The sequence below is a fragment of the Sinocyclocheilus grahami genome, unplaced genomic scaffold (genome assembly GCF_001515645.1).
Source record: "Sinocyclocheilus grahami isolate Dianchi unplaced genomic scaffold, SAMN03320097.WGS_v1.1 scaffold419.1, whole genome shotgun sequence".
Classification (NCBI taxonomy): Eukaryota; Metazoa; Chordata; class Actinopteri; order Cypriniformes; family Cyprinidae; genus Sinocyclocheilus; species Sinocyclocheilus grahami.
The window spans coordinates 702869-724616 of NW_015505598.1; the positions used below are offsets into that span (position 1 = coordinate 702869).

Sequence of the window (21748 nt, forward strand, 5' to 3'; positions counted from 1 at the left end):
GTGACCCTGGCACGCCTCGCGAGATGTGAGCAGCGCCGCACAGCTGTTAGCCTGAGAGCTACACAGCAGATGTGAGTATGTGCTGTGCTTCTGTTGCTCTCTAGATCAGCTTCTGCGGGTTTAACAGCTCTGCATTCCTCAAGTCTTCATGGTAGTAATGTTGCATGCACTGCACAAATGAATATATCTGCTAACGTGTGTGTCTTGTTGTCTCGTATAACGCGATCTAAACATCCTTAAATCAAGATGCTTGGGATGCAAGATCAAAATATGAAGTCTAGTTTTCTGGAAAAGTGACATCTGCACTGCGTTACTGCATTCCCATGTTCTAGTGTGTGTGTGTGTGTGTGTGTGTGTCTCTGTGTGTGTGTGTGTGTCTCTGTGGGTGTGTGTGTGTGTGTGTGTGTGTGTGTGTGTCTCTGTGTGTGTGTGTGTGTCTCTGTGTGTGTCTCTGTGTGTGTGTGTGTGTGTGTGTGTCTCTGTGTCTCTCAGTGTGAGTGTGTGTGTGTGTGTGTCTCTGTGTGTGTGCGTGTGAGAGAGAGTGTGTGTGTGTGTGTGTGTGTGTCTCTCAGTGTGTGATCTGTCTCTGTGTGTGTGTGTGCAGAGCTGCAGCGGTCAGCATGATGTCTGGAGGTCCGGCGGTGCGCGTCAGCATCGAGTCTCAGTGTGAGCGTCAGGTGCAGGAGGTGTCTCTGGACGGTCTGGAGACGTATGTGCCTCCGCTCTCCATGTCTCAGAACCTGGCCAAGCTGGCACAGCGGATCGACTTCGACCAGAGCTCGGACTCGGAGCAGGAGAGCCGGGAGCCGCGGAGCCAGCCGGAGCCGGAGGAGGACGAGGGTGTGTGGGGGGTGTTTTACTGCGGGGCTGCTGCCTGCTCGTGACTCAAGCGCTGCTCTCTGCTGACAGGTGCGCTGAAGTTCCAGCCCTCGCTGTGGCCGTGGGACTCTGTGAGGAACAACCTGCGCAGCGCTCTCACCGAGATGTGTGTGCTGCATGACGTGCTCAGCGTGCTCAAGGACAAGAAGTACATGGCGCTCGACCCCGTGTCCCAGGACCCCAGCGTGACCAAGGTGCGGCGCTCTCCTCGTCACTAGGGTGTGCCATATAACGATAATTAGACTGTATGTGACTTGTGCTGGCAAAATGAGTCGCACATTTTCGATTAAAAGACCTTCAAACTGATATAATTAGATATTAGGATAATAAGACATTTGGGCTGTTGCAAAACAAATGAAATCAGTATCAGCTAAATTAATCTTTGCAGAAGTTGCATGTAAAGTGGCATTTAGATGTACTTACACACCGTTTAATGCAGCTCAGAGGGACGTAGAGTGTTTTAACCTGCGGTTACAAATGCATAAATAATGTTTTGATATTTTAAACATTTAACATTGAATACTGATTAATTTAAAAAATGAAAAATTGCTTTAAATGTGAAATTAAAATCGCCAGCAGGTGGCAGTAAGTCACTGTTAATAAGTGAGTCAATGCGACTGAACCGAATCATTTAAACGCTTGATTCATTCAGGAACGAAGCACGTCTGTGTTGGGAATTATTTTTGTTGGTCAAATAGAGCAAAAACAGGCAATATAGCGTCTAAAATGTAAGTCTCTTAATATTAACTTATTGAAGAAAAAAAGGGTGCTCTTCGTGTGATATTAACTATATGAAGTGATATAAATATATACATTTTCTGCCCCATATCTTGAATTTTGTGATCATTGTAAATGCGTTTTAACAGACGGAATCACGCAGTGAAAGAAGGCACTCTGGTCTAACTCACTTCATCATGTAATGTATGCGTGCACTGCAGTTAGGCACGACGCCAAGCGGAGTTTTATTCACAGAATAAAACAGAGCAAATAAAGTGTAATGATATTAATAAAACAGTATTCTTCCACCAAACAATGTAGCTCCTCAGAAACAGTTGTGGTTGCTACAAAGTGGTTGCCGAGCAACACACAGATGTAAACAAAGGTGTGTGTTACTTTGTAGCGTCATTTACAACAGCTTCGAACGCGGCTCAGCCAATCAGAGCCAAGCACCGGAACTCTCCGGTTTAAATTTGAATATAATTTGAATATTGATCATATTTAAGTAGAACGTTCGTATGTAGTTTTCAGCCGTTTTGACAGCGCTAGTGTTCAGACCCCGCAGGTGTTCCAGCTGATCAGCAAGAAGAAGTCTCTGGCCACGGCGGCGCAGCTGCTGCTGAAAGGAGCCGAGAAACTCACCAAGTCTCTGGCGGAGAACCAGGAGCAGCGCAGACAGCGGGACTTCAACTCGGAGCTGCTGCGTCTGCGCTCTCAGTGGAAGCTGCGCAAGCTCGGGCACAAGATCCTGGGCGATCTGAGCTACCGCAGCGCCGGTAATGCAGCGCTCTCATCAGTGTGCTGTCCTCTCTGATGTCTATGAAGTGTCTAACATGCGCTGTTGCTCTGCAGGGTCTCTGTTCCCCCATCACGGCACGTTTGAGGTCATCAAGAACACAGACATCGACCTGGATAAGAAAGTCCCTGACGATTACTGTCCGCTCAACGTGCAGATCCCCAGCGACCTGGAGGGGTCGGCGTATATTAAGGTAACATTCAGTTATCTATAACTCGCCTGTGAGCGCAGGCATCACGTGTTGTTTTCACCAGATGAACCGTGTGTGTGTGTGTGTGTGTGTGTGTGTGTGTGTGTGTTTCTCCAGGTGTCCATTCAGAAGCAGTCTGCTGATATCGGAGACCTCGGCACAGTCAGTCTCTTCAGAAGACAGCCCAAAGCCAAACCTGGTAAAGCCAGCTCGAGCGACTGATGAGAAACACTGCTTTCAAACAATACTTACCTTTGTAGATGACTGAAAATACAGGTATATGTGACCCTGGAGCACAAAACCAGTTGTAAGGGTCAGTTTCTTGAACTGTAGATTTATACATCAAGCTGAATAAATAAGCTTTCCATTGATGTAAGGTTTGTTAGGATCGGACAATATTTGGCTGAGATACCACTATTAGAAAATCTGGAATCTGAGGGTGCAAAAAAATCTAAATATTGAGAAAATCATCTTTAAAGTTGTTCAAATGAAGTTCTTAGCAATGCATATTACTAATCAAACATTAAGTTTTGATATATTTACGGTAGGACATTTACTAAATATCTTCATGGAACATGATCTTTACTTAATATCCTAATGATTTTTGGCATAAAAGAGAAATGTATAATTGTGACCCATACAATGTATTGTTGGCTATTGCTACAAATATCCCCCAGCGACTTAACACTGCTTTTGTGCTGCAGGCTCACATATTATCAAATAGTATGCTTTGGAATAGATTTGACCCATATATAGAGTATTTATGACTATGAATATCAAAAGGATTTTATTACTGCTTTCAGATAACTATTAAAGAGGAACATAGCACACACAGTCTCATGTTAATCGTGAGTACCTATAGAGTAGCGCTGCATCCTTCACATCTCCAGAGACTCTTTAGTTTGATCAGATTTATAAAAGAAATACAGCTTTATGATTCTCTCCGGAAACAGCGGAGCTCCTGGAGGCTGAAGAGCGACGAGCAACAAAACACAGCCGTTTCCAGAACGTGACCGGGATCTTTTATATATTATACACGTATATTATAATAATAAACTTTAACTTCATTTTATGTAGCGCCTTTAAAAGTAGCAACTCAAAGCACTTTACATGCCTATGAAAATTATAAAGTTAAAACATACACACAAAAAGTAAAGAACTAGCCAAACAATACAAAGAAGATATAATAAACCAAAAGGGGTTCTGCATTGCTAATCTGAGTTCCACAGTTCAGGAGCCAACGAAGAGAAAGCCCGAGCACACAGATTTTAGCCGAGGTGTTTGAACGGTTAAAAGACCAGCTTCAGAAGAGCTCTGGCAAATATTGAGGAGCCAAAAGGCCTCATGAGAGTTCCAGCAGCTGAGCTTTGCACCAACTCTCATTTACTTAGTCTAGCTTTTGAAACTCCAGCCGGCAAAGCATTTCAATAATCGATACGCAGAAAAGAAGTGTTGATTAACTACAGCTGGGACCGCTCCATCGTTCAGTGGCAACTCATGTGCAAATCCAGCGTCGAACTGGGCCTGGTTTATTAAACGCTCGTCACAAACACACTTGTGCAGCTCCAGAAAAACAAACATCTCATCCTCGTATCGTTCATATCTGTGGATGGATTTCTTCTGTGGAGCACCTTTTCCAGTTTTTCAGAATGTCATCTTTATCATCTTTTGTGTGGAATCGCACGATGGAGAGTAAATGACGACAAAATCTTCATTTTTGGGTGAACTATCCTTTTTAAGTTCCCAGATATGTTAACGCTTCAGTGATCTAAAGCTCAGCAGGAGAATCAGAGTCATTCATTTCTGCAGGAGTAAGTGTGAATCAAAGCTGTTCAGCTGTCTACTCAAACACGTTTTGAGTGGTGACGTCGTCTGATGTCAAATGTGTGTTTTGTGGTCTGTTGCTCTTGAATGTGAATGGTGTTCTGCGTTCCTCTCAGCTTCTCAGATGTGGCACTTGAAGCTGGAAGCGGCTCAGAATGTGCTGCTGTGTAAGGAGATCTTTGCTCAGCTCTCACGTGAAGCTGTTCAGATCAAATCACAGATTCCTCACATCGTCGTCAAGAACCAGATCCTCTCGCAACCCTTTCCTGGTATTTACACTCATTTAGCCACGAGCAATGCACACACTTGTCATATGAACACTGTAATAGAAACATGTTCTCATCACCTTTATTCATGATTTGTGACTCTAAAAGAACATCTGTTGTTATTATTATTAGTGTAACTCTCTCGCTGTCTGTCTCTGTGTGTGTGTGTGTGTGTGTCTGTTTGTCTGTCTGTGTGTGTGTGTGTGTGTGTGTGTGTGTGTGTGTGTTTCTGTCTGTGTGTGTGTGTGTGTTCAGGTCTGCAGCTGTCCATCTCTCTCTGTCACTCCACTGGAGAGAAGAAAATCCAGAGAGCCTCTCCAGACAAGAGCAAACCAGACGACCACCTGTATGTGTTAGAGCACAACCTCCACCAGCTGATCCGAGAGGTACAGGCACATCCCCGGAGCGCTCTTCCTCCTCCTCCTCCTCCTCCTCATCTCTGTGTGTGTGTGTGTGTGTGTGTGTGTAGTTCCACAAGCAGACGCTGAGCTCGGTGGTGATGCCTCATCCTGCCAGCTCTCCGTTCGGCCACAAGCGCTTGCGTCTGGCGGGACCCATGGCCTACGACAAAGCAGAGATCAGCTCGCTGCAGCAGAGCGAGGGACTCCTGGAGAAGATCATCAAACAGGCCAAACACATCTTCCTGAGGAGCAGGTGAGCATCTCACACAGAGGAGTTCAGAGAGTGATTGTACATCTCTGTGTGTGTCTGCTCGAGATCTCTCCACTTAGTAAAGATTATCTAGTAATCATATGAATACAGTGTAGTTATGGAAGGCTGCATCTGAGCTGTGAAACTGGGTAAAGAAATGAGTGTTAGGCTTGTTTCAGCATCTAAGCAAAGTACAAATAATGTAGGGCTCTGATTTTTTTCAATGTGTGTGTGTGTGTGTGTGTGTGTGTTTTAATAATTTTCACTGATCAGTTTCCGTCAGGTGTGTATATTGCAGTATATTTGCCCAAAGGTCAGTAAAGTCTGTTTCTTTCAGGACGGCGCGGACCATCGACAGCCTGGCCAGTCGTATAGAGGACCCTCAGATCCAGGCTCACTGGTCCAACATCAACTCTGTGTATGAGTCCAGCGTCAAAGTGCTCATCACCTCGCAGGGATACGAGCAGATCTGCAAGTATGAGCTGATAACAGACACACATCAGCAGCAGTTACTGAGAGGACAGGCCTCACTCATGAAACCGCATCTCACACTTCTGCAGACAACCACTCTGTGTTTTATAATGGATTGAACGCAACACGGTTTATCATTTGTCATAAACATCCTTTATTGTTATAAAAATATCTTGAGTCTATTTGCTTAATTTAAATATAGAAAAAATGTTCTCATTTTTTTCATACGTAATGACAGGAGATATGATCGCATGATTGACAGATCTTGAGTGAACGCGCTCTAATAACTCGTAACACTCGCGCTCATGGAAGAAAACGGACGGTGCTCTCCAGATCACATAATTCAGTGGAGAATTAATAGAAATGATATTAAGAACGTGTGAGAATAAATCTGTTCTCAGATAGCAAGAACTCAGCATCCACTCTCTCCTCTCTCGGAACATTCTTCTTCTGTGCTTGTTTACACTGGTTTTGGAAACTGCGCCACCACTCTCACTCTTTTGTGTAACAGCAGCTGCTCCGGTCACGTGATCTAAGCTCAAATCTGAACGACAGGGAAAAAATCGACACACGATGGAAAAAAAATCCTCGCTCTTTCGCCATCGCAGCGAACATTCGCGGTTAATTACTCAGCTCAGCGTTGGCACTGATTGTCTCAAATATCCTGCTCAGGTCGATCCAGCTGCAGCTGAACATCGGTGTGGAGCAGATCAGGGTTGTGCATCGAGACGGACGCGTCGTCACGCTCTCACACCAGGAGCAGGAGCTGCAGGACTTCCTGCTGTCACAGGTGCACAGAGATCACATGATCATCTGATGGAAACATGCTCATCCTCAGGCCGTCCGAGATCAGGAGGAGTTGTTTCTTCATCAGGTTTGCAGAAATGTATTATATGCAAAAGCAGCATTTTTGGGGCATTCTTAACCATCGTTGGTTAGTTGACTTCTAACACATTTAGAAAGAGTAGCTATCAACACTGAGACTCTGTAACACTTTCAAAACATTGCTCTGTTTGTATGATGAGTCTTATGCCAATTTGGGGTCTTCTCCAGATGTTAACTGAAGGACTGGAGTGCTGTGGATTATTGTAATGTTTTTATCAGCTGTTTGGACTCTCATTCTGACGGCACCCATTCACATCCATTGCTGAGACACTGATGCAGTGATACATTTCTACAAACTTGATGAAGAAACAACTCCTAGTCTCAGATGAACTGAGGATTGGCATGTTTCAAACAAATCTTAATTTTTGTCTGAACTCTGGCTGTCATAATGTCATGATGGTGTGTGTGTGTGTGTGTGTGCAGATGTCGCAGCATCAGGTTCACGCTGTGCAGCAGCTGGCTAAAGTCATGGGCTGGCACGTGTTGAGCTTCAGTAATCACGTGGGCCTCGGCCCCATCGAGAGCATCGGGAACGCCTCTGCCATCACGGTCGCGTCTCCCAGCGGAGAACACACCATCTCAGGTGCGTCTGAGCCAGCGTTACACATGCTTTATTACAGCGGTGATCTGTCCTCACGGCAGGGCATGGAGATCCATAAACAGTAATGCACAATGAACCTGAAGCACAGTACATGTGTCTGTCTGTCTGCAGTGCGCAACGGTCCAGAGAGCGGCTGCAAGGTGCTGGTTCAGTTCCCACGCAGTCAAGCCAAAGAGCTGCTCAAGAGCGACGTGCTGCAGGAGGGCAGATGGACGCACCTGAGGGGTCCTTACAGAGAGGTGCACTGGGGCCGCATGGAAGGAAGAAACTTTGTGTACAAGATGGAGCTGCTGATGGCGGCCCTCACCCCGTGTCCCTAGAGCCCGCTGGGGTCTCACATTGATTTGATGCTTCACCATTTGTAATTTTTCTAAGAAAAGGCCAGCGATGGCCAAAACACTGGTTGGAAATAAAACATTTGTACTTCCAGCTCTGCATTCTTCCTTTGTTGTGAAAGCACATGTGTGACCCTGGACCACAAAACCAGGCATAAGGGTCAATTTTTTGAAATTGACATTTATGCATCATATAAAAGCTGAATAATCTTTGTTAGGATAGGGCAATATGTGGCTGAGATACAACTATTTGAAAATCTGGAATCTGAGGGTGCAAAAAAATCTAAATATTGAGAAAATCATCTTTAAAGTTGTTCAAATGAAGTTCTTAGCAATGCATATTACTAATCAAACATTAAGTTTTGATATATTTAAGGTAGGACATTTACTAAATATCTTCATGGAACATGATCTTAATATCCTAATGATTTTTGGCATAAAAGAGAAATGTATAATTGTGACCCATACAATGTATTGTTGGCTATTGCTACAAATATCCCCCAGCGACTTAACACTGCTGTTGTGCTGCAGGGACACAGATGTACAAACAGAAGAAAGCAATCCTTCTATACACTGGAAAATCTAAAGACACTACGTTTAATGAGAACAACAAGTGCAGGTAATCATCATTATGCAAAGATTTATTTTGAACCTTTACAATTGAAAAGATCAGACATGTCTTACCCAGAAAATCTGGGGGGAAAAAATTAAATATGCTGTTAGATATTACTATTTAGCAATCATGACACTGAGCCACATTCAAATCTTTTTGTTTCATAAGAGACATTTGGACACTAAATAACATAACTGAGGAATTTCGCTAGGATTGGTACCTGATCCACAAATGGAAATTTGCCCCTGCAATATCCAATGATTTTTAAAAACATTCATCCATTAAAAATAACACAAAGAACATTCATAAAATGTCCACCATCTGGTACTCGAGAGGACGTCCTTGGACCCTTTATAAGTATAACAACACATGTATAAGTATGTGATTGTGGTGTTGATGGTGTGGCGCTCAGAGAGTTGGTGTTGCTGTCGGTCTGTTGATCTGCACTCTGTAGAGGCAAACGCTCATCTGGTCAATCACTAATCAGTGTTTCTGTCACAGTGGCTGCAGTTCAGTCTCGTTGTGCTCTGTGCAGAATGCAAATACAGAGGTTCAGTTTCATTTGCAAACGAAGAGTATATTCTGCCAAACACTCTTTCTGGTGGATCAAACGGCCTGGGCTGCGTTTCCCAAAAGCATCATAAGCCCAAGTAATCCCAGCAGCTGAGTCCTTAGCCATCCTCAAGAATCTCTTACATCTTTAGTTGACCCTCTAACTCTAGCACTCTATTAGACTTGCACTCTATTCATTTACTTACTGCTTGTTTTCTTACAAAAAACCAACACTAGCTTTTCTAATCTTTTTGTATTTTATCTGTCTGGTTTCTTTTTATTTATTATACAATTAACAAAAGCAAAAAAAGCCTCACACTAGCTTGCTCTATTCTTTTTCTATTCTATCCGTTTAATTTTTATTTTAATATATAATTTTTAAAAAACTTGCTGCGTGTACTGCGTTAAGTCGAGACTTTATAGCGCTTGTATATCATTCATTTTGATTGCGTCCGTTGTCCTCATTTTGGATAAATGCGTCTGCTAAATGACTAAATGTAGACGCATTGCCACCAATGGAGCTACGATCCTATCCTCTTCTCGCCTGTCAGTGAGTGTGTGATCTGCATTAATGAGCATTAATTATAAGCTCTTACCTCATTCAGACACTTAGCATGCACATTCAGGACATCGAACATACACAGCTGTGTGCACAACGTCTGTGCATTGCAATAAATGTAAATGACAGTCGATGTAGTACCTGCTAAGCATCTCCGTTGTCTCCAGGCCTTTATGAAGTTGTGTAGTTTATTCAAGAGCCACATGCACAGCATCAGAAATGCAGCCAGCGTCCCCAACACAATGATGAACACGATAAAGTACTGAATGTCCTCATACAGCACCTCTGAGAAACAGTTCAAACACAGGGTAGATAGACTAAAGCATCATGTCAGTGTGCATTTGTGTCTCTACGTATATCACAAACGACATGCTCACCAGTTACACTCAACACCATACACACGTCCTTGCTGTTTCCAGACGGTTCAGTCACAGTGATGGTGTAATAGCCAGAGTCTTGTAGACGTAGGTGGGATATGGTTAGCGAGCCGTTGGGGTGAGTTTGCACTCTTCCCTCGTACATTTTCGTGACGTTTGCAGCTCCTCCGAGCATCCAGGCTGCGATGCTTTGCTGTTTGCTCACAGAACTGAACATCCATCTGATCGCTGGAGTCCCGGTGCATGTGATGTCCACGGAGAAAAGAGCCCTTCCCTGAACCGGTGCTGTGATAGGGCTCCTCGGCACCTGGATGGTAATGGCCTGAGCTTCAGAGAGAGGAGACAGAGATTTAGTGGATGTTAAAATACTTTGATTATATGCAAAAGCAGCATTTTTGGGGCATTCTTAACCATCGTTGGTTAGTTGACTTCTAACACATTTAGAAAGAGTAGCTATCAACACTGAGACTCTGTAACACTTTCAAAACATTGCTCTGTTTGTATGATGAGTCTTATGCCAATTTGGGGACAGAAGATAGTTTTACTGATGCTAGACGGGGGTTTAAGAAGGTTTTGGGAAACTTGTTAATATTTGGAATTGGAAATAATAAAACCAACATATTACTATAATGTGCTCACAGAATCATCAGTTGTATGGAGGGCCAACAAGCATTATGAGCACTGTAGTATCATGCACTTTAATAAAAGAACTATGTGCTGTGACGAGGTGTCTAATCCTGCTGATTATCTGGTTTAGGTGTGTTTAACTAAGACTGAAGCTAAACTCTGCCCTCCAGGAGCAGTGCTGTGAGGGAAGAATTTAGGTGACGTGACTTGTAGGCCAAGTATGGTAACTCATACTCAGAATTTGTCTTCTGAATTGATCCAAGTTAGAGAGTGCTGTTCATTCACTCCCTCCACCTACAGTTCCTACTAGTACTGAGAATCACACCCACAACCTTCAGGTTACAAGTCCCACTCTCAAACCATTATACCACAAATGCTCCTCTAATTTGAGTTAGTGACTGAAAGAAATAATCAGGGCAGACACGAACTAATCTCTCAGTTGCATGACACAGAGCAACAACCTCCTACATATCGTCATCACAAAGTGTCAGTCAAGCAAGCGAGTGCATTCGGACGCTGAGTGTGTTAGAAAGTCTGTTCAGACCATCTTCTGTCGACATGCAGACTTTCGGACTTGGGCATCATAGTTACGGTACTTTTGTGGCTTCAGTCCTGCCTCACAAGCAGATTTTTTTAAGCTGTCTGAGGAGAGGAGGGGTGTCTGTATAACAACAGCTAATCACTGGTGTTCCTCAAGGTTCAGTTCTCGGCCCTCTTTTTTTTCTTCATTTACACAACCTCATAGCATAGAAGCACATGGCTTCTTTTACCACTGCTCTGCATAAGATACATATAACCTGATGATCCCACTCCTTCACCTCTGCAGACAATCCAGAATGCAGCAGTGCATCTGGTCTTTAATCAGTCAAAGTGAACCCACATCACACTCCTCCTGATCTCACTCCACTGGCTCCCAGTTGGGACCAGAAGCAAATTTAAGGTTTCGATGGAGGCTTTTAGCACTGCCACTGAAACTGCTCCTCAATGCAATCTCAATGCACTACCACAATCAAATGCTCTCTCCCTCCAGCTACAGCCATTGAACAAGCAACGAGGTACAACGAGGCACAGATTCACTTTTCATATCTTTCACTCTCTCTGTTCCTCTCCAGTGGATTAAGCTGCCAACCTCCACCCAAACTGCAACTTCCATCACAACAATCAAGAAACATAATCATCTTTCTTTTGACGTGTTACAAAAGCTCCCATCAAACATGTTCCTGCATCATTTTCCCCACATACTCAAGGTGAGAAGATGTGTCCCTCACACTGTGGATGTAGATGCAGTGAACTCTCGAGAAGAGCCCTTGGGGTAAGAACATCCAGCAGATGTCCTCTCAGTGACTAACCCTAGTTAACGATTACCCCTCTTTAAACCAGGAACAAGTTCAGGAGGTGGAGTTCAATAGCAATGATAAAATAAACTCAAGCATTGCAGTGGAAGCTGCAGGCATGTCTGTCTTATCACTGATTCTTGAGACATGGAACAAAACACGTCCAGGTTTACAAATGAAAATATTTGAAATTGTAAATGTTATGAGGGATTAAGAATAGAATGTATTTAACACAATCATCCCCTTCAGTTTAATTTTATCATTATTATATGAAATCTGACACTTATTGTCTTCTCACTACATCTAAAACTGTGTCCACAGAGAAGGCTTCAATCATTCATATGCTATAAAATGGATAAAAAAAATGTAATGATGAAAAATAGCTTGTTTTATCAAAAGCAACACTTAATAATATCTCATATAAAAAGCAAGGTTGTTTTTCAATGACACTTGCGTGGTTCATAAGTGTCAACACCGTCAGACATTCATAAAAATGTAATAAAATCAGGGAATATTCTCTGCAGAGTACATCAGTGTCACTCAGGCTCTGCTCAGTTTTATGGTTTTATAATATTTTAAATCCTAATGTTAATATTTCCTGCGTCACAACCATGATATGTCAACGCCATCCTCCAATTTCTGAGGAAATGATCTGAAATGTTCAGATAAGGTTATTCTCCTGAAGCAGGTTCTATTAGCAACTGCTCCTCAATGCAATCTCAATGCACTACCACAATCAAATGCTCTCTCCCTCCAGCTACAGCCATTGAACAAGCAACGAGGTACAACGAGGCACAGATTCACTTTTCATATCTTTCACTCTCTCTGTTCCTCTCCAGTGGATTAAGCTGCCAACCTCCACCCAAACTGCAACTTCCATCACAACAATCAAGAAACATAATCATCTTTCTTTTGACGTGTTACAAAAGCTCCCATCAAACATGTTCCTGCATCATTTTCCCCACATACTCAAGGTGAGAAGATGTGTCCCTCACACTGTGGATGTAGATGCAGTGAACTCTCGAGAAGAGCCCTTGGGGTAAGAACATCCAGCAGATGTCCTCTCAGTGACTAACCCTAGTTAACGATTACCCCTCTTTAAACCAGGAACAAGTTCAGGAGGTGGAGTTCAATAGCAATGATAAAATAAACTCAAGCATTGCAGTGGAAGCTGCAGGCATGTCTGTCTTATCACTGATTCTTGAGACATGGAACAAAACACGTCCAGGTTTACAAATGAAAATATTTGAAATTGTAAATGTTATGAGGGATTAAGAATAGAATGTATTTAACACAATCATCCCCTTCAGTTTAATTTTATCATTATTATATGAAATCTGACACTTATTGTCTTCTCACTACATCTAAAACTGTGTCCACAGAGAAGGCTTCAATCATTCATATGCTATAAAATGGATAAAAAAAATGTAATGATGAAAAATAGCTTGTTTTATCAAAAGCAACACTTAATAATATCTCATATAAAAAGCAAGGTTGTTTTTCAATGACACTTGCGTGGTTCATAAGTGTCAACACCGTCAGACATTCATAAAAATGTAATAAAATCAGGGAATATTCTCTGCAGAGTACATCAGTGTCACTCAGGCTCTGCTCAGTTTTATGGTTTTATAATATTTTAAATCCTAATGTTAATATTTCCTGCGTCACAACCATGATATGTCAACGCCATCCTCCAATTTCTGAGGAAATGATCTGAAATGTTCAGATAAGGTTATTCTCCTGAAGCAGGTTCTATTAGCATCTCGCATCAACAGAGAAAACAGAACGGCTTCTACATGAACTCCATCTGTTTTGTGAAAGAAATGCCAAATCTGTCAACACGTAAGAAAATGTAATCTGTCTGCTAACATGAGAATGTGTTTTGAAGTGTTAAAAACATCTTAAATTGCTTGACTGCAAATCAAGTGACGGCAAGGTCAAAAGCACATTTTGATAAAAAGAGAAAAGTTGGGAGGTTGCACCAAAGCATAGTTTAGCCTATATGCAAGATACAAAAATGTAGTTTAGTTGGTTTGCACTCTGTTTTGTCCCACTTCTCAAGAATCAGTGTTATTACTAGTGAAATGATTCTTTGCTAAGCCCTGCCTTTAAACGCCACTGACCAATCCCAGCTTAGCAAACATCACTTCTACACTCCCCATTCCTGCTCCTTTCCAAATAAAGCTCTGCTCTGAAACTGTGTTTTTAATACAAATAACTTAGCAAGAATACCCAAGTGACAGGAAAGTGAAAAGTGAGGCAGAAACAGGTTTGTCTGGCCTGACTCATTCAGCCTCCAGAATCCTTCAGTATTCACTTCAGCTGTAAGTCACATACGTGGCAGTTTTATAAGTGCTAACCATGTTGATCTGATATGTTCAGGGGTTAAGAAAGCATTAAAACAGTATTATGCCACGGTTACACGCTGTGATATTACATTAAAATACCAAATACTGCAGCACCAAACTCACACAGGATTACTATAACCTTATTATAACATTGCAGAGAAATTCTGTTTAATGTTAGAAAGTTTAGTTTGGAAGGATGCATAAACAAATACCTGAACAGTTCAAACTAAAACATTGCAATCACAATAGTATTGTTCTTAATAATATGCATTCATGTGATTACTTTTTCTTTAATCATAACACCTTTGCACAAAGGTTTATCTAACTGTGTAAATGAGGACATAACATTGACGTCTGTATTTTATAATGACTACAGACTAACCCAAGTCCAAACCCTAAAAATACACTTTTGTCCCAAAGCATATCTTTGTAAACACATAAAAGCACACACACACACACACACATTTATATATATACTTACTGTAATGGCAGAGACAGAAGATAAGGTAGAGTATCTGTGTATTCTCAGACAAACGAATGCATGCGGGCCTCATTAGACTGATTCCTCCATATATCTATTTGCAATAACATGTGATTGTGTTTATAGCTCAGTCATAACTCTAGACTTTCACCCTGTCCTTCTCTGCTACCCATTCTCCTAATGCCGCTCTTTATCTTCATCTCCCCTGTTTATCTTTGCTGCTGTCGTTTTCTCTTTCCCTTTCAGTATGTGCTCCCTTTCGCTCTTCTTCCTGTCTGTCCGATCTGCTCATTCAACAAGACGTATTCCCTTACAGGACTGAACTATGATACTGATCAGACCGGTTTAGCAGCCGGTGACACACACACACACACACACACTCTCTCTCTCACACACACACACACACACACTCTCTCTCTCTCTCTCTCTCTCACACACACACACACACACACACACTCTCTCTCGGTGAAGCTTTTACACTCACCGATAATTTATTTGGTACATCTGTTAAACTGATTGCTACCGCAAATATCTCATCAGCTAATCACATGGCAGCAACTCAATTAAGCATGCAGATATGATCAAGACAGTATACTGAAGTTCAAACCGAGCATCAGAAGAGGAAGAAAGCTGACTGACGTGACAGTGAATGTGGCATGATTGTTGGTGTCAGTCGGGCTGGTTGGAGTATTTCAGAAACTGTTGATCTGCTGGGATTTTCACACACAACCATCTCTAGGGCTTACAGAGAATGGTCTGAAAAAGAGAAAATATCTAGTGAAGATGCCTTGATGATATCCGAGAATGGTCAGATGGGTTTGTGCTGAGAGAAGGTCAACAGTAACTCAAATAATCACTCATTACAGCCAAGGTTTGCAGAAGAGCATCAACACATTTTACCTTGAATCAGATGGACAGAAGACCGCACCGAGTGCCTCTCCTGTCAGCTGAGAACAACAAACGGAGTCTACAATTCACCCGGGCTCAGTTAAACTGACACCAGACGATTGGAAAAAGGTTGCCTGGTCTGATGAGTCTCGATTTCTGCTGCAGCATTCAGATGGCAGGGTCAGAATTTGATGTAAACCACATGAAAGCATGGATCCATCCTGCCTTGTATTAATGGTTTCAGGCTGCTGGTGGTGTAATGGTGTGAGGGATATTTTCTCGGCACACTTTGAGCCCCTTTACTACCAACTGAGCATTATTTAAACACCACAGTCTACCTGAGTTCTGCAGTTCTGACCACCTCCATCCCTTTACAACCACAGTCTACCCATCTTGTGACCGCAGCTTCCAGCAGGGTAACGCACCATGCCACAAACCTCACATCATCTCAAACTGCTTTCTTGAACATGACAGTGAGTTCACTTTACTCAAATGGCCTTCACAGTCACCAGATCTCAATCCAACAGAGCACAACAGACTTACAAATGAGGATGATAGAAGCAATCAAAACTAACAAGAGAGCAATGATACACAAGTGCTATAACAAGTCTCAGTTAGTCTGACGCAGTACACATAGCAAGGTTTTGTTTTTTTAAAATCATGTAAAAAAGAAAAAGAAAACAGATAGAATATGATAAGAATAGAGCAAGCTAGTGTTAGAGGCCTTTTTTGCTTTTGTTAACTGTATAATAAATACAAAGAAAACAAACAGTAGTAGTAGTGCAAAAAGTAGTTTTTGCGGGTGCAAAAGTGATTTTGATTCAATGCAAATAACTGACAAATCAACATTTTTTAACATTGATTCAGTGGTTGCTTGCTATCAGGGTGCAAGCTGAATGTGTGTCTACACAAAGATAATCAAGGTTCATTTGCAAGGCATTGTCACAGTTTTGTGGGGCTGATATCAGAACTGATTAATTAATTTATCTTAAAATGTATCTTTCTGTGTAACTAATGCGAAGGACGCAGATAATGCACATGATTAGATTTACACAAGTAATTTCAACAAACTCTTGCACTTTAAGTCAACTAACAAGGGTTAGTAAGGAGATTTATTAGGTTTTACACTAGTGGATGTCTAACTCATCTTTACATACTTTAACAAAATGAATAAATGTAAGCAGCTTTACAAAACTTGGAAAATATGTTTATTATATTTGATAGTTGAATATCACAGGGTTATACAAACATCATGTGTCTGAAATATTGCAACCTAATCTCATGAGAAAACTTAGCTATTTTATGAGGAGGTGATATTGCACGAATTCAACATACGATTTTTTGATAAAAAGGTAAACATGAAGATCCACCCCCAAACATAACCATCAATAAGATTGGATGAATTCATGTGAATTAGCCACCAAAATGTAAAATCACCTACGAATTGCCATGAGATGCTTTGACCTTCTATGGATTCATTACCTGTCAAAGGCTTCATTTATAGAGTACAAGGGTATGATTCACAAAAACTAGACATGATATTCATCATATGTGTGTTATGAAACCTCCGTGTATTTCACACGTGTGTTTCTGTAGATCTGTGTGGATGTCATTGTGTTCGTATGTATTTCTGCACAGGTCCCACATACTGGAGTGTGCTCTTGGGTTTTCATTCCATCTGTGTCTGCTGAAGCGAAAGCAATAACACATCTTTTGTGAGGCTGGTATTACATACTTTTGAAAGCAATAGTTTGCTGTTTTTGGCACTGAAAATAAACTTTATAGTAAACATGAAGAGCAAGCAGACCTGGTTCTTGTTCATGCAGGTCCCACAGAGGCATCCGATCAGTCCGTTGACTACCTGTGCCAGCAGAAGCACAGCCTCCAGAGTCCCGATGCTCAAGAGAATGGAGAACAGGACCACGTTCCACATCACCACATTCTGCGGCCGCACACACACCGCCCATGACGTCTGGTTGAACAGGTAACTCTCTCTGAACGGAGGAAAGCACGGGTGTGAAAGTGTCAATGTGAAAATGAAGTGAAAACAGAGTATGTTCTAACATGTTATAAGCAAACCGCTCAGTTTGGGGTTTTCACAATCAAGTTCTGCCAGAGAGTTTTGTGCATTTCTGAGAATGAGATTTTGTTTCCCCTGCATCCTCACAGACGCACATTATACACACTGTATAGTGTACAAACAAACGGGTCAATGTGAGTGCTGTTACTCTGCAGTGCTGTTTAGGAAGGGGTAGATGAAGATCCCGTCTCCTGTGTCACACAGAGGGCCGTCCTGCAGGCCGACGGCGGAGATGATCATACAATACAGACCTCCAGCAACACCAAACACAGACATCAGCATGGACAGCATCATCTGCAGCACACACAGAGACACACACTTCAGTCAACTGGGTTGCTTCTTTGCCAGGGTCAAATGTAGCCTACTTGAAAAGTGTGTGTGTGTGTGTGTGTGTGTGTGTGTGTGATTTTGTTGCCGATTCAGATTAAGTTACTGTTCACAAATGAAATAAATGGCAGCCCTTCTGTATCTGAAGATACATTTGATAACTTGTTCTGATAAATTCAAATAAGAAATAACGTTTGATTCTGTAAAGAAGTTTTTTTCTCAACACTTCTGATGAATGGCCAAGCTATTTTTAATTTTGTAATTTCATCTGCACATCAACAATTGTGAGATATAGATCAAGAAATACTTTTGAGGTTAACTGATCTTATTTTGTGTCTCTGGAAAATAGTAATCTATGACACTGTGCTATGTGGAATATCAATGCTTTTTATGTCTATTTGTTAATGAATTGTATTTGTGGACATATCAGTGTTTTTAGATTTGTGGAGTTAAAATTATAGTTTTTATTTTGAAGTTAAAAGCTGACAGTTTTATTATTATTATTTAATACGTATTGTAACTGTTGAGGTTGTTATTCATTATTTCCATGAATTAGATGTACATTTCAGACATATTTGCTTTTCATTAAAACATAAAGGTTATTTGAGTGAAATCATTTATTTTGCATTCATGTTTCTATTATGACATATCTTCAATTAAAATATGGGCAATTACATGTGTATGTATATATATATATATGTCACGGTGATGCAGGAAGGAAGGCGAAGACAGGAGGTGCAGTTCAAACTCACTTCGTATAATGAACAAACTTAGAACACGGGCAGAATGGTGAGGGAAAACACAGCATAACATAATGGTGACCGGAAAACCAAAGACTGAACAGACTGGGGCTTAAATACATAGACAAACAAGGGTAATTACCGGGACACACCTGAACCAAATGACTAATCAAAACGAGAGGGAGAAACTGGGTCACGGGCAGCACATGGGGAGAAAAACACAACAAAACAGGAACACAAGTCTGACATTACCTCCCCCTCCCGGAAGGCGTCACTTAACTTCTTAACCACTTAACTGCGCTCTGGAGGCCTCGAGGGACAGGCTTGTACAGGACGGGAGGCCTCCAGGGTGGTATCAGTTCAGGGGCTTATGGTGGAGCAGGCGGTCCAGGAAGTCATGGCGGAGCAGGCAGTCCAGGAGGCCATGGTGGAGCAGGCGGTCCAGAAGGCCATGGCAGAGCAGGCGGTCCAGGAGGCCATGGTGGAGCAGGCGGTCCAGAAGGCCATGGCAGAGCAGGCGATCCAGGAGGCCATGGCAGAGCAGGCGGTCCAGGAAGCCATGGCGGAGCAGGCGGTCCAGGAGGCCATGGCGGAGCAGGCGGTCCAGGAGGCCATGGCGGGGCAGGCGGTTCAGGAAACCATGGCGGAAGAGGCAGTACAGGAGGCCATAGCGGAACAGGCAGTACAGGACATGGAAACAGGAGCCCTCCTTGGGCTAGACTTGAGATCTGTGGCCCTCCCTGGACCAGACACAGGATCTGTGGCCCTCCCTGGACCCCCCCCCCCGGGAGGGCGCCACTTACCTCCGGGGGGGGGGGGCGGGGGGTGCGCTCTGGAGGCCTCGAGGGACAGGCTTGTACAGGACGGGAGGCCTCCAGGGTGGTATCAGTTCAGGGGCTTATGGTGGAGCAGGCGGTCCAGGAAGTCATGGCGGAGCAGGCAGTCCAGGAGGCCATGGTGGAGCAGGCGGTCCAGAAGGCCATGGCGGAAGAGGCAGTACAGGAGGCCATGGCGGAACAGGCCGTACAGGAGGCCATGGCGGGGCAGGCGGTTCAGGAAACCATGGCGGAAGAGGCAGTACAGGAGGCCATGGCGGAACAGGCCGTACAGGAGGCCATGGCGGGGCAGGCGGTTCAGGAAACCATGGCGGAAGAGGCAGTACAGGAGGCCATGGCGGAACAGGCCGTACAGGAGGCCATGGCGGGGCAGGCTAAATAAAGGTGACTTGACTTGACTTGACTCTTGGCTGGACGTGGGAACAGGAGCACTCTCTGGGCTAGACTCGGGATCTGAGGCCCTCCCTGGGTCAGACGTGGGAACAACAGCCCTCTCTGGGCTGGACGTGGGAACAGGAGCCCTCCCTGAGCTTGACTCAGGATCTGAGGCCCTCCCTGGGCTGGACGTAGGAACAGGAGACGAAGGAGGGCTGGACGGGACCAGCGGAGACGAAGGAGACGAAGGAGGGTTGAGCTCTGTGAATTGAGTGGGCTCCCTGTTGAGCTCTGTGACGTGAGTGGGCTCCCTGTTGTCATCATGTCTGGCGCGGACTCTGGAGAGCTCTCACGATGCTGGTCAGGGGCTAGGGCCCTCTCACTACTCTGGTCAGGGGCTAAAGCCCTCTCACGACTCTGGTCAGGGGCTAGAGCCCTCTCACGACTCTGGTCAGGGGCTAGAACCTTCTCACGACTCTGGTCAGGGGCTAGAACCCTCTCACGACTCTGGTCAGGGGCTAGGGCCTTCTCACGACGCTGGTCAGGGGCTAGAGCCCTCTCACGACTCTGGTCAGGGGCTCAAGCCCTTTCCCGACTCTGGTTAGGGGCTAAAGCCCTCTCCCGACTCTGGTCAGGGGCTAAAGCCCTCTCACGACTCTGGTCAGGGGCTAGGGCCCTCTCACGACTCGGATCAGGGGCTAGGGCCCTCTCAAGATGCTGGTCAGGGGCTACGGCCTTCTCACATCTGGTCAGGGGCTAGGGCCCTCTCACTACTCTGGTCAGGGCTAGGGCCCTCTCACGACTCTGGTCAGGGGCTAGAGCCCTCTCACGACTCTGGTCAGGGGCTAGAACCTTCTCACGACTCTGGTCAGGGGCTAGAACCCTCTCACGACTCTAATCAGGGGCTAGGGCCTTCTCACGACGCTGGTCAGGGGCTAGAGCCCTCTCACGACGCTGGTCAGCTCTGGTCAGGGGCTAGGGCCCTCTCACGACTCGGATCAGGGGCTAGAGCCCTCTCAAGATGCTGGTCAGGGGCTACAGCCCTCTCACGACTGGTCAGGGGCTAGGGCCCTCTCACTACTCTGGTCAGGGCTAGGGCCCTCTCACTACTCTGGTCAGGGGCTAGAGCCCTCTCACGACTCTGGTCAGGGGCTAGAGCCCTTTCACGACTCTGGGCAGGGGCAAGGGCCGCCCTCTCACTACTCTGGTCAGGGGCTAGGGCCCTCTCACTACTCTGGTCAGGGGCTAGGGCCCTCTCACTACTCTGGTCAGGGGCTAGGGCCCTCTCACTACTCTGGTCAGGGGCTAGGGCCCTCTCACTACTCTGGTCAGGGGCTAGAGCCATCTCACGACTCTGGCCAGGGGCTAGAGCCATCTCACGACGAGAGCAGTGGTTCTCAGCATTTTTTTTCCACTGCGCCGCACTATGGTCCAAGTGCAAGTCTCACGGGCCGCACGCATATCATTTACATATTACGTCTCCCATACAAACCAAACAGATTTATATTATAGCCTAAATATTATGATATCTAATCGATTACATAAATTGAAATAAATAAATAATTCTACTCACCATAAATTAAGCACCTGATGCTGTCGGGAGCTGACTAATTTTGTGAAATTCGGCTCGAAAGGAGTAACAGCACAATGAATTTGCGATTGTAAGTTGCAGTCTGTAAGACGCGCGACATTGTAGACAAATGTAGCCTATGTTGATCCAAATATGGAAAGCACTTTCGAATTTAATAATCTGAGGTTCTCTCCAGAGATGTTTTGCCACATTTCTGCAATTAAGGATGATTGCTGTGTAGTATGGGTGTTTCCTTTTGCCTGAACATCTTCAAGTGAGTGGCAGGGTAAACCAAAAGTTGATGCCGAAAGTCCAGCACTCTCCTACCTTCACTGCTGATACTGCGACTACTCTTGTTTTTATGTGTTCCTTCGCTGGCATTTTCCACATTTAGTTTTTCTCCCTTAATAACAAATTTGTCCATTC

At 44.0% G+C, this 21748-nt stretch overlaps 3 protein-coding genes across 7 annotated transcripts in view; 1 reads left to right on the top strand and 2 right to left on the bottom strand.

Moving 5' to 3' along the window:
• Window positions 1-7677, top strand: LOC107551282 (mediator of RNA polymerase II transcription subunit 17). Of its 3 annotated transcripts, none has more exons than XM_016232828.1 (13): window positions 1-71; window positions 605-840; window positions 910-1073; window positions 2153-2372; window positions 2449-2585; window positions 2700-2781; window positions 4523-4675; window positions 4928-5058; window positions 5142-5326; window positions 5661-5798; window positions 6467-6584; window positions 7103-7262; window positions 7392-7677. In XM_016232828.1, exons 2-13 carry the CDS (start codon window positions 621-623, stop codon window positions 7598-7600), a joined length of 1917 nt encoding a protein of 638 aa, XP_016088314.1. In that variant the 5' UTR covers window positions 1-71; window positions 605-620; the 3' UTR covers window positions 7601-7677. The 3 variants fall into 3 exon arrangements, with proteins under 3 accessions (XP_016088314.1, XP_016088312.1, XP_016088315.1); XM_016232826.1 differs by lacking the exon at window positions 1-71 and adding an exon at window positions 90-151; XM_016232829.1 differs by lacking the exon at window positions 1-71 and adding an exon at window positions 498-501.
• Window positions 7678-8196: 519 nt separating this feature from the next.
• Window positions 8197-14890, bottom strand: LOC107551251 (V-set and transmembrane domain-containing protein 5). Its single transcript, XM_016232789.1, has 4 exons — window positions 14507-14890; window positions 9717-10043; window positions 9481-9624; window positions 8197-8755 (listed from the first exon to the last, which is right to left on the bottom strand). The coding sequence occupies exons 1-4, from the start codon at window positions 14577-14579 to the stop codon at window positions 8724-8726; spliced, it is 576 nt and encodes a 191-aa protein (XP_016088275.1). The 5' UTR covers window positions 14580-14890; the 3' UTR covers window positions 8197-8723.
• Window positions 14891-16331: 1441 nt separating this feature from the next.
• The window catches only part of LOC107551283 (transmembrane 4 L6 family member 1), an 11781-nt gene continuing 6364 nt past the window's right edge, over window positions 16332-21748 (bottom strand). For 2 of the 3 annotated variants that reach the window (XM_016232830.1, XM_016232831.1), the window contains exons 4-6: window positions 17623-17768; window positions 17202-17388; window positions 16332-17081 (exon numbers count right to left, since the gene is read on the bottom strand). In XM_016232830.1, the coding sequence (XP_016088316.1) occupies window positions 17064-17081; window positions 17202-17388; window positions 17623-17768 (351 nt within the window). In that variant the 3' untranslated portion in view covers window positions 16332-17063. The remainder of the gene's footprint in view (window positions 17082-17201; window positions 17389-17622; window positions 17769-21748) is intronic. The other variant, XM_016232832.1, reaches the window with a different exon arrangement.